Source organism: Sinohyriopsis cumingii, chromosome 11 (genome assembly GCF_028554795.1).
Source record: "Sinohyriopsis cumingii isolate HCF-2022 chromosome 11, ASM2855479v2, whole genome shotgun sequence".
Classification (NCBI taxonomy): Eukaryota; Metazoa; Mollusca; class Bivalvia; order Unionida; family Unionidae; genus Sinohyriopsis; species Sinohyriopsis cumingii.
Genome location: NC_142971.1, coordinates 91848181 through 91861712, shown reverse-complemented (window position 1 = coordinate 91861712; position 13532 = coordinate 91848181). Strand labels below are relative to the sequence as shown.

Here is a 13532-nt window from a genome sequence, read left to right as displayed (position 1 = left end):
TTTAAAATAATGCTAATTTGTGAAATGTTCAACCTGAAATATTTAACAAACTTGACATTATGGAATATAAAATCCTCAGTTGTAGAATCGGTCTGTGAGAATATTCAGCGTGGATGATATACAAATATGTTTGCATCAGTTTATCAGATTTCCTTATTCTGGGAATTTTTATAAATGTTCGGTTAACATTGTTTTCTCAGGACCTCATATCCGATTCTTTTGAAGCAGTTGCAGAGGTTAAGTAAAATATTTATTCATCGAAATAATTCCTTCTAATCTTCAAGTACGACATTGTCGTAAGTGATTAATACTGCTCGTCACTATATGATGCAAACATCGATAAAATCAGGACAATAAATCTGTCACAACAAGTGTATCAATATTATATAATCATCGTACTATTTTTAACTCCAAGTGGACGAATCATGATTCTCAGAAGTCGCTCGATTTACCGCAAAGAAATATAAAAGGCACTGTTTATGAACAGGCATTCCGAAATTTATCTAACATAAGAGTCAAGCTTATCGCCTGTTAAGGTAAGTGATTTGTACTTAAATTTACAGTTGCATTGACTTTACCATTTCTAATGTTTTCAGTACCTTACAGTTAATTACAACAGCTGTCATAGTTCTTACTTTACATTTCATTTCCCAAAACACAGTTTAGGTTTCGAATATTGAAAAAGTATTTCATAGCACAAACTTAGCAAAAAGTGTTAATGCCATAGTTGGTCTTAAATAGAAATCTATTTTTGTACAAAAGGCTAGTGTTACAAAGAACAGAAAGAAAGCAAATTCAATATGTATTATTGATAGTTTAGGGTTCCTTCGGATTAATAACTACTTCTGCAGGGTCTAATGCTAACGTCACAAAATGGTATGCAGGATGGTAACGTTTATCCAGATCGAGAGCGTTTCTTGCTTTTACTGTGCATTTTTCAAAGACAGACAACACGAGAAAACAATATAACATACATAATTAATTCATATAATTATAAACAATATAACATACATAATTAATTCATATAGTTAAAAAAAACTATTAAAATGTTATGGCACAGATTTGCAAAGATTGTTATTCATTTTCTTTGGCGTGTCAAATTAGGCTATGGCATATGTGTTCACGCTTTGTACATATCGGTAAGTTGTTGAGTTGTTGTAGGGGCTATTCCAGAATGAAGACGTTTGGTACAACAGGATTTTCGCATACTGTGGTTAGTTTATCATCCAGGATAGTTAGCTTTGGATTAAACATTGTTGGACAATTGTGCGCAGCGAGATTTCGCCCGAAGATTGGCATTTGTACCAATTTTTTAAATAATGAATCTGGCGGAGATTCGTGGCGAGATTTAAGGGTCTTTCAGGAAGACAATACTTTTTAGACGATGGCAGCGGAAAATCTTGTAAGATGAAGGACAGTCAAATTGTTTTCGTCGGAACGCCGTTTGGTAGGTACCCTGCATTTCACCTGTATGAGGTTTTGTTTCACGGTCATTAAACTCAAGGTATTCACGTCAACTTTCATCAGTGTTAAGCTCATTATTACCCCCATTGTAACTTTCGATTTACTGTTATGCCTCTAAGTCCAAGCACCACTGTAGTTTGTAATCACACTTTCTTAATTAGGTCCATCGGATAGTAAAATACAATGCGTCCATTTTCTAAAATAAGTTTTTGCTCAGTCATAGCCCGAGGTTCGGCGTCATGTGGTTTACTGCTCTTTCCCTTTTACGTGAGTTGCTTATGCTTTGATGCCAAAATTTTCCTAGAAGTGATGAATTCCTTATCAATTACAGTTCTGTGTGAATTAAACTTCTCGCGTGTGTACATATCATTTTACCTATGAAAGCGTGTTAAAATATCATGCTAGTAGTCAGCCAAATCAGACTTTTGACAGACAGAAGAAACGAACCATTAGAGGAACCATGTCCTGTCACAGCAATTCACTCACTTCTCAAAATAATCTCCTTAGGTACATTTCGAAATTTTGAAATCGCTTCACAGCACACTCAGTTTTTCTCAGTGTGATTTTATTTTTTTATACTGTTTTTAAATTCATCCTTTTCTTTATTTGGTAACTCAAGAAAGACGGAGGCGCAAGCTCTGCATCAGCACTGTCAGGAAAACAATACAGACATGATGGAAAAATAGCATATTCATCCATATTCTGCATGTGGAACTGATCGAACAACAAATTTTCAATATATATTTTTTCAATTTCATTATTTATGCATGAAACCAATAAAAGTTATCATGAACTTCCGTAAATGTACTGTATTATACAGTAATGTTTTGGTAGGCGATTCCCGAGTGCGATTTTGTGTCAAACGAACCTTTTGGCTATATTTGCTAGTTTAAAAATAACGAATCATGGGATGGTGATAACGGGATCGTATAACGAGCGCATCGTTTTCGAACACCAGGAAATGACGGTAAAATTCTGGCTCTTTTGGAGTAAAAGATTGATAGGTGTATAATAATATATGCTCAATATATATATATATATATATATATATATATATATATATATATATATATATATATATATATATATATATATATATGAACAAGCGTAACACTAATCTTGATCTCATACTTTCAGAAATATCTAGACATGAAGAGGCATTTAATCATTTTCTGCCTGCTGTTTTGCAACACCTCTTTAATTGCTGGTAAGTACGAGTTTTTGTCCACACACACCTACTCAAAATTGTACTGATGATGATAAAACACTCGGCTAATAAAAAAAAGTGTCTGTCTAGTTTGAATCACAAAAAGTTTCATTTGAAAATGACACGCTGTTGTTGATTTTGTCAGGTAGATCATAACTGATTTGCTTTAACACTGAGCATAACTAGAATAACATTCGAAAATATTAGGAGGTATTTATATTCACAATAAGTATAGTATACTAACTTACTATTGAAGTGGAAACATTGCATTGCCATGACAGGAGAATATAATAGACCAATCAGAGAGGGAAAACCAATGCCGATATTAATTTCCATTCAATATTTTGCTCGCATGAGATGATGTATCGTTTGGCATTCAGCATTACAAGCTTGAATGATTCTCACTGTATGGCAGGGGTTATCAAAAAATGTAATATGCTCATTTGATTTAATTCAGAAAAATGCAAAAGCAACATTCAGTAGGGGACACTTACCTGCCGATATGACTCATTGAAGGAAAGCCATTGTCTTGATTATATACCTGGCACGATTCAGAAAAATATTAAGCAGTAACAGACGTGAAACTCCTGTAATGTAGATATCGATGACATTTTATTTTCGTTAACGCAGTTATTGTGTGTATTGATACATTGAAATAATGTATTTATTGGTTTTTATTTGTACATTCAGACGTGAAATCTATAACCTTGGCAAGCTTGCAGTCTGGTTAGCTCATTAATAACACATTGCGCTTAAATTTTGATACTCATTTACTTTGGTTTGCAATAAACACACATATGTCGCCGATATCGATGTCATTTTAATGTATGATTATACAAGTTATTTTCTTGCTATTCTAAATATTAACTTAACATATATCTTTGTAAACATCTTTATTTTTATTCAGGACTTATTCTCTCCGCTTTGTAGATATTTCATACCTTGATTTCAATTGCAGAATAGTTTGTTTGATGGACTGGAAAGATTTGTTGGTATCATATTGAACAAAAGATCAGGTTTGCCAATTTTGAAATGGAACGTTAGATAATTATTTATCTACTTTAGTTGATTCTGAAAGATCTACTCAGAAACTGAAAAGTTTGACAAACTGATTATTTATGTTTAGATTATAATACATATTTCTGTAAACCAATGCAAAATTACATGGATGAAATAACAAAATCAGTCACCCTATCATCGTCATAACTTTTAAAAAATGAGCATTGTTCTAAATTGGCTTTAAAAATCCGTTCATTTGATCACACTTACTACCAAGAACATATCACTTTGAATCATCAGCGCAAACATGTAAGGACATTGTTGCCGTCGCTTTACCGGACCTGGAGCGAAGAGCCAGGAACTACATTGCGGCTGCAGACGAACCTCTAGTACAGGACAATGCACTCAGAGAAAACTGGTACAGTGTTGCGGACTACGCCATGCCGACCAACAGGAGCATTCCGGATATTGCCAGATGCGGTACTTACTACCCTGTATGGATGCAAGGTAAGAGGAACTTCACAGAAAAAGAGTGGACGAATACGATCAATGTTGCCAGTCAGGTTTTAAAATAAATAAGTAATTTCGAATGCAAACAATCATATAATGTTTACTTTTATCTCAACTTCATTGTCAACGTCACTACGCATTTCCTTTACTATCGTAATACTAAATCTAACAGTTTTGGTCACGTGACCTGCTCCATGCTGACGAGCTCATTTACCTTGGTGTATCTTATGCTGTCATTTATTTGTTCTAAATTATCGGAATAGTATAAGGATGAGTTGATGATCAGTAGCCACGAATTGGACGTTAAAACTTTGCATAACTTACTCAATGTTCCAATACAACTGATTGCTGCAAAGCATACCCCCTTCCCTGATATTAAATGTACCACTGAAACTGAGGCGTAATATTACAGCTGACTGCTACAAAGCACACACCATCTCCTGATATTAAATATACCACTGACATAACTTCAGAGAGAAGCTGAGGCGTAATATTTAATATTCCTGCCAGTCAGGATCACAAGGATATATATATATATATATATATATATATATATATATATATATATATATATATATATATATATATATATATATATATATATATGAGTCCCTGACAGTTTATTGTCTCACTTGCAAGTAAACCTGCGAAGTTCCATGTTTGTTAAATAGATTTCTTCGAAAGGCATAACTTCTAAAATATATACAGTTGTCGTGCAGAAGCGGGGTGTTATTATTTAGAAGTGGTGGTAGTATTCGTAAGAAACAAAATGTCTTACTGGTCATTTTTTATGGCGGGATAGATGATATAGTCGTTATGTTGTGAGGACAGATTACTCTCGGGCAGGTAGAAATGAGATGCAAGTTCAATCTTTGTCCAGATATCTTTTAAACCCTATGTTCAGCATCCATTTACTCATTTCAATCGGCAACTAATTAAATTGATTGGGTTTTTCTTTACTTGTTGCTCTGACCGCTCCGGTGGCCTAAGCTGCTAGAGCGTCCGGATGCGGGAGGTCGCTGGTTCGGACCCGAATTAGTCATACCAAAGACTTATAAAAATGGTACAGGTAGCTGCCTTGCTTGCCGCTCCGCATTAAAAGGTTAGGTTAGTGTTAGGTCTTGTTGGCAATGATGCTCCAGTCCAAGACATCACTGTAAACTGTTACACTCTAGACATCGTAGCAATGTGACTAAAATTGTTAAAGCCACGTTAAAAAAAAACAACAACACAGACATACTTTATGCTTGAGTCTGACCATATGTTATAAATCTTGGATTATTCAACACTATTTGTTTATTGAGTAGCCTTCGTTAACTGATCACGATTAAACATTAAAACAGTGGATATCATTAAATCCACATAAAATCTACGTTACCTTCGCTTACAAAATATAATTTAATTGTAGTAAGGTTCTCGTTCTGGGATGTAGGGCATTTTAGGATTCGTGGTATTATTATAGATAAAGGTTATAGCCATTCCTGGAAAGGTGAACATAAGACCTAGGACATATGGTTCATTGTAAGCCATAAGTGACAAAAATGAGAAATAAAATTAAATAAAAACAGATTCAAATTTGATCATATTATTAACTGGAATGAGATGAAGTAAATGTTCTACTGATGCTTTGTCAGTATTTTATCCCAACTTGATTTAGGAACCCCAATAATGACTATTTTTAATTCATTTTGTGTGGAATATGTGATACATTGTAAACACACGTAGCCCCACAGATCGTTTGTATTTTTCTCAGTACAGAGCCATACATTAAGGATCATTCTATGCTGTAATATATAGTTTTGGTCCTGTTTCCATGCGATTATTATTCCCCAATAGGTACACTTCCATTATTATTGTGTTTCCATACTATTATTATTTCCCAATAGGTACACTTATAATATTATTGTGTTTCCATACTATTATTATTTCCCAATAGGTACACTTATAATATTATTGTGTTTCTGTACGATTATTATTTCCCAATAGGTACACTTATAATATTATTGTGTTTCTATACGATTATTATTTCCCAATATGTACACTTATAATATTATTGTGTTTCTATACGATTATTATTCCCCAATAGGTACATTTATAATATTATTGTGTTTCTATACGATTATTATTCCCCAATAGGTACATTTATAATATTATTGTGTTTCTATACGATTATTATTCCCCAATAGGTACATTTATAATATTATAATATTATTGTGTTTCTATACGATTATTATTCCCCAATAGGTACATTTATGATATTATTGTGTTTCTATACGATTATTATTCCCCAATAGGTACATTTATAATATTATTGTGTTTCTATACGATTATTATTCCCCAGTAGGTACATTTATAATATTATTGTGTTTCTATACGATTATTATTCCCCAATAGGTACATTTATAATATTATTGTGTTTCTATACGATTATTATTCCCCAATAGGTACACTTATAATATTATTGTGTTTCTATACGATTATTATTACCGCGTAGGTACACTTTCAATATTATGCTGTTTCCATATGATTATTATTCCCCAATAGGTACACTTCCAACTGAGACAGATGGTGTAGTTTTAAGACTTGCGTGCACGAAAGGTTTCTATGCGAACTGCGATATCAGCGAGGAAATAAGAGTGATAAATTGTAATGGAGTATTTTTATTCTACTTGAAACCAACTCCAATCAACACAGGATATTGTTTTGGTATGTAAATATTGGATATATTCAACACATTGCCTTATTTTAAACAAAATATATCGGACACTTTCAACATACCGCCTTATCCCAAACTAAATATATATGGTGGTTATATCAGACAACTTGAGTAATAATAACTTATATACTATCCAATGAAAGATACATGCATTATTTGTTTTCTTAAAATACTTTGAACAATAATTGAATGTGAAAAACATTTATTTCATTCCTAAACGATGATAAATGTACTTATCGTTAATTCAATACTATGAATCCAAAGTTCGTATTTTATTTGCTGTTAAATAATAGATACATTGTATTCTATTTAAAGAAAATAAATATTACTTATCCATCTTGTATTTTCTAATTAAAAGGGTAGCTGCAGATACGTTCGTGCGCTGACATTTTACAATCAGTATTCTAAGTTTATTTTTGTATAATACACAAGCGATAAACTAAGTCAAACATGTCACATCTAAAATATTATTCCTACAGATCCTCCGGCCTTACAGAGACCTGATGTTCGTAAGTCTCTCTCTCTCTCTCTCTCTCTCTCTCACACACACACACACACACACACACACACATATATACATGATTACATGATGATTATAGAAGGGTTCTTGAATATTTTAATAAGTAAGCAAAGAAAATTGTAAATAAAGAAAGTATTCATACAAACAACTTGAGCCATACATTCTACCAAAGACATGTGTCATTGACCCTGCATCGGTTCATTTAGAGATAACGGATGATACAAACGGCAAAATGTCACTTTATATATATATATATATATATATATATATATATATATATATATATATATATATATATATATATATATTAAAAACATGAAAAGTAATTTGCAATCTTGCGAATAAAACGTTGTTTCCTCATTAAAAGACTAGACTTTCGACATCTTTATGTACTGTGTGTGTGGTTTTTCAGCCATTGCTCCGCCTCCAGCTTTCCTTCCTAGTTCTGTATCGGTCCAGAGCGAACTGAAATGGGATCTACTTCCAACTGGACAGAGGCTGCCTCAGCTGATCTTCCTGTGTAACTTTGACACAAGCACAAACCAGAACTACCTGTATTCAGTAATGTGGTAAGCATCCTTTTTAGCTCTTAACGAATTAACGACACAACAAAGAAACTTCATTGTGAAAACTGTTTGATTCACGCTAAATAAAAGGAATGAACTCAAACTTCAAACTTCTACAACTCATAGACATCGTTAGAATGACGGAAAATATGTTTCCTAATTTTCTAAATATAAGTAAATAATATCACTCCCAAAAACGCCCTCAAAGGGTCTAAAAAGATGTAATTTACCTTGATGCTATGAGGGTCCATGGGTGCCCGAGTTGTCTAAGGACCCGGATGGGCGAGTTGTCTAAGGATCCTGGGTGGCCGAGTTGTCTATGGCGCTCGCCTTTACAGATCACTCACACATCTCACGAATTCGGGTCTCGGGTCCAACGACGTGGGTATCTGAGAAAGCGTTCCAGTAGCTTCCCACGTGTCGGGGTTATTTCAGGATTCTTCCTCCACCAAAATATACTGGCCGCCATGTATAATCTCTTAAGCTCTGAATGATGGCTTTAAAGCCCACTAAACTGTAACATTAATACCCTGAGTGTCAGAAATAAACTCATTTCGTTAAAAATCAAGCTTAATGTAATTTATCTGAAGTAATCAATTTAGTTATACCTTTGAAGGAGTTAACTACTACAATTAATACTTGTCCAGAAAAGTTATTAATTTTCTCTCATAAAAACAAAAGATTTTGCATCTTATTGCTTTTTGCTTTTAAATTAGATCCAGATTTTTTAAAAATATTTCATTATTTAAATCTTCGAAATATTTTTGACATTATTATTTAGGTATGTTGGTGAAATATACCTCTTGACGCTGGGACCAAAAAGGAAGCCAAACCTTGCCGAGACTGCGTTAATGGAAGAACTTCTCCTGACGAAGGGCATCTCGTTGGGAATAACGGTAACACAAATTAAATGTTTCACCAAAATATAATACTGTATACATGTATCAAAATAGGTATTGATTGTTTGATGACTGGACTGAATCATTGGTTCCTCTCAACATGTTCCCAACAGTATAATTAAATTAAATTAAGCATTATTGCAAAATGTCAAGTGACCTGAAAATGTCATAGACCATAAGATTGACTTAGCCCATTCAAAATTATACATATAGGTGAAAACTGTTCAGCCCCCAAAGTTTTTTTGCATGAAATGGATTGAAACTCAGATATCGTCGTGCACATAAAAGACCGCCCTATATCTAGGAATTTGTAACTATAAAGATGTAAGAAGAATCACAAGGCATTAATCACAAATAGACAGACACATGCAGGCTTATCCAACATAATAACCAACCTGTCTTAGAAAATAGTAGAGATAATAAGTGCTCCTGTATTATTTTTGTACAATATGACGTATGTTACGAGTCTATGCTCTTAAAATGAGTAACAGAAAAGAGTGAAGACAACAAGCTTTGTAACATTTAGCAAATAATTTATTTCTCTAGAATACATAGTGAAAAATAAGAAAAACGAACTTACGGTATTGCGATTTAAATCCGAAAATAATCCAAGAATTAAAGACACAAGTCCTGCAATAAAAGTCCTCAATAAAACTCATTTTAAGTCCCAAAGAGATCCAAATTTAAGGCGATGGTGTGTCTGTTTTGGTCTGTGAAGTGCTAATGTGTCAACAGTCTCTTGTTGAATCACATAAATATTATTCTAGTTTGAATTCAGTATAAATTCCAATGAATGTCTTTTATCCAAGAATTTTGACAGAGCACTTTTGTATTTCCAGTGAAATAATCACTTAAATTCAATGATTTGAAGAAAATAAAATTCAGCCCAGACTGGAAACAACATAAAACAACTTAAAGTGCTAAATATTAAAGCACAATCGGTAAAATCTTCACAGTCACAAGATAATATAGTTTTCTATACTGGTCTACCGAGCCTTGTTTACTTACAACATAAAAACTTATAACATTTCACGTTGGAATCTCCAAAACCCTGACCCTTATCAACATATTTGCCTGAATAATAGTTCGGTTAATAAGCTCATGCACATAGAGAATAATGAAGCTATTTTTAGTTGTTTACATAGATAAAATAAAATTTTAAAAAGTCAATCAATTCATGCAAGGTCAAGTCCAGCAAACAATGTTACATTACAATAGCATGTAATGAAATAAAACAAAACTAAAGACAAACAATTACAATAAATATACATAACACTTCTAAGCAGCAATGCAATCTTTCTTAGATCGAAGCTCGCTAGTATCAACATATTCACTGCGCGAACTGTTTTGAGGTTGAAAATGTTCAAGTAATTTTGATGTACATAGTCCCCATTTGAATGTGAAATTTATTATAAGGATAAAAAGAAAATTTTCAGTAAGTTGGAAAACAGTTCTACTTGTCCTTGGCGGTTAAAAGTAATATGTTCTCTTTCGATAACAACTTTGTAAATGCCGAGGTAATATCTAAATTACAATTATTTAGGTCAATGTTAATTTCTGAGTACAAGTTGAACCTACAACTTGTAGTAGTAATTGCTGGATTTTAAGACAGATCTTTAGTGAAGACACATTACAAAATCAAAACAATGTCTTGATTTGAGTTTAAAATTGGAATTCACAATGTTGCTGTAAGACGTTAAATCACGTGCAATAATCATTTACGATTTCTAAAACGTTTAACATCTTGTTTTTCAAATATACCAGATGAGTCTAGAGAAAACATGCTCCTTAGGTTTGAGCATTAAAGAAGAATAATCATTTTTCATTCAAAGTTTTATGTACCTATTTTACTGAGATATGGGGTAGGAAGAGCTCGTTTGGGAGTAAATAATAATTTATTCCATGAATTACTGATAGAGTCAGATGTAATTCTATCGAATGTTAGGGCAAATAATTCCTATTTGCAAGACTGACGTTAGGTGCACATTTTCGCAAATGCGAATATTATACATTTCGTTTCCGCTGAAGTTATGCTCAGTATATCAAAAAGTTAAAGATTGGATTGACATGAAGGCATACAAATAATAAGCAAATCAAGCAAAAACATTTAACTGACAAACCTTTAAATCAGTTTAAGTGAATTCGTACTTATTAATTATTATTATTATTAGTAGTAGTAGTAGTAATATTAATATTAATGTTATTATTATTATTATTATTATTATTATTAAAGGGATTCGAGATGTATGACAACTCACTCGCTGTATAAAGTATATTCAAAATAATATAGTTGCAAATTGACATTTATATACTGAACAGAGTAGTTGTGAGGACGATTTATAATAACGTCCTAAACAAAATTTGAGGATGATATTAAACTGGGTATTAATAGTTGTTGAGGACGAAATTAAGTGATAGTGTTTACAAGTTCAAGCACGAAGACTTCAGTTGGATTGCCAAAAGCCTCGTGTAGTGGGCGTGCATGTAATAAATTTCATTTATTTACAGGAATGTATGTAAATGTAAAATAAGCTTGAGAATAGTGTTCAAAGTAATATAAAAAAAGAAATAGAGCAAATGCTCTTGGCACAAACTAGACTGTAAAGAGGCATGTGGAAAAATCTGTTGGTGAATTTTGTGGTGTACATGGGATGGCGTTTATACAAGTATTTAACACATACCAATTGTTGGGAGTCTGGAAAAGGAACATTTCTGCTGAAACTAAACAAAAAAGATTTAAAAAAGAATCATATTAATCAAGATATCAAGCTGTTAGAAACATGAAAAGGACGGGAAATGTAATGGCTTGACCTTTAAAGAAAAATGTTTACGTTATTATGACCTTGGCATAACCAAAGCATCGACAGTTCATAAGGTGACACCACTACTACAGCGCGGTGCAATGACTCCCACAGCTTAGTTAAATCTGCTTACACTTCTTCATGCAAGAAGGTCACATAACTGACAGACATATCGCAGAATGAAAAAGATGCACCGGACGTTCAAAATAATTATGACAAACAAGCTGATATTGACGGGGTAATGTGACGGCCTATTTTCGAAGCGACACTTTCACGGCAACGCGCTTCGATGAGGTCGAGCAGTTAATCTCTGAGACTAAAGCCACCGTGCTAAGGCGCATCGAAGAGTACTTTCTGTCTGCATGGCACATTGTGGGATGCGAAGCACTCGATATAGGTGTGTTGCAGTACATTCCGTTTCAAAGTACACTCCAAAGCTAAACTGTATTCCACACCGATCCGTCATCATTATGAAAAACACAGACGATCGAAACGCGGACCTGCAAGGCAAATATCATAACTGTCTGGGAAAGTTAGATTTGACTCGCATATATTTTCCATTGAAGATCGGCGAAATCGAGTAGCTCTAGCGCTAAACTCAGAACTAGCAGGAAGAGTTTTAGTTGGAGAAAGGGACTCTGTCCTCAAGCAATAAGCGAGGACTTCAGATCACACATTATTGATCTATTGCTGCTTGCCTGTATTTGGGGCACGCAGAAATGGACTAAACCGTTGAAATTTAATCACAACAAATTCAAAACAGAAAAGTTACGTTTGTTGCCGATGCCTGCACGCCTTAAGCCCCGCTGATTTGTTTGAATTCAAAAATAAAGGCTACCCGGTATAGGCAAAAAGCCTCAGTCCATGACCATGACAGAGCCATGCAAATATATGTTCTCCATATGCATGCCCATACATCATTAGTACGGATTTCGGGGAGCTAAATATGGAAGTGAAAAGCCATGTCGGTAATCCCCACCATTTCTGCTACATAGTCGTCCGCTTGAGTCTTGAAGAAGCAGTTGTTATTAGCGACGCGGTTGACATGATGGCCTTCATCCAGTATCTGGAGGTGTACCTAGAAGGTATCCGCAAAGTCTTTTCGGAAACACGCATACTTGATCATGGACGGATAATAAACGGAGGAATGTTTAGGAAGTGGTAGATGTGGCGAAAAAGTATGATGATGACATGATGAGAAATAACTTCCATATTATTAGGTAAGTACCGCGGCGCTGAAAACAAAGCATATATTCTGAAGGGGTGCGCATCTACAAAAAAAACAAACAAACGAAGATGTCTTATGTGATTTCTTGTGTGAACGGCTATGAAGGTCAACTTCTCGTCAAGGCAATCGGAACAGTCTGGTACGAAACGATCAGCGCCATTCCAGACAACATGGAAAAATACACGAAAACCTGACCGCATCACATCATACGGAACACGATTTTGACCTTTCTCCAAAGAGTGTGTGGAAAGCGTTTAAATGACAGAATCTCGGAAACTATCACGGTCGTAGTTGCTGGCCTCTGGCGTCATCCGAGCCTTGAATACTTTTTAAAAAATCCAAAGAGATCTATCATCAAATTGTTACCAGCAAAAGACTGGGATTACAAAACGAGCCTGCTTCCACTTGATACCATGAGAAAGACATAACCTGGTCTTTGGCCATGGATAAAGATGCTTTATCAAACAGAGTATCTTCAAACATAATCAAACATAATCTGTAGTTTGTTTTTAAAAATCGAAAGAGATTGTATTTAGGTGGCTGGCCTAGAACGTCAAGCCAATCAGCCCGAGGGACTACCCTGGAACTGTAATAGTATCGTGTCGCCCACTTCTCCATATAT

At 34.1% G+C, this 13532-nt stretch overlaps 1 protein-coding gene across 1 annotated transcript in view; it reads left to right on the top strand.

Moving 5' to 3' along the window:
• Positions 1–460: 460 nt before the first annotated feature.
• Positions 461–13532, top strand: part of LOC149788995 (von Willebrand factor D and EGF domain-containing protein-like) — a 50716-nt gene continuing 37644 nt past the window's right edge. Inside the window, exons 1-7 of the mRNA XM_089975149.1 lie at positions 461–536; positions 2602–2671; positions 3971–4177; positions 6725–6886; positions 7376–7405; positions 7829–7985; positions 8764–8878. Coding sequence (XP_089831275.1) covers positions 2614–2671; positions 3971–4177; positions 6725–6886; positions 7376–7405; positions 7829–7985; positions 8764–8878 — 729 coding nt within the window. The 5' untranslated portion in view covers positions 461–536; positions 2602–2613. The remainder of the gene's footprint in view (positions 537–2601; positions 2672–3970; positions 4178–6724; positions 6887–7375; positions 7406–7828; positions 7986–8763; positions 8879–13532) is intronic.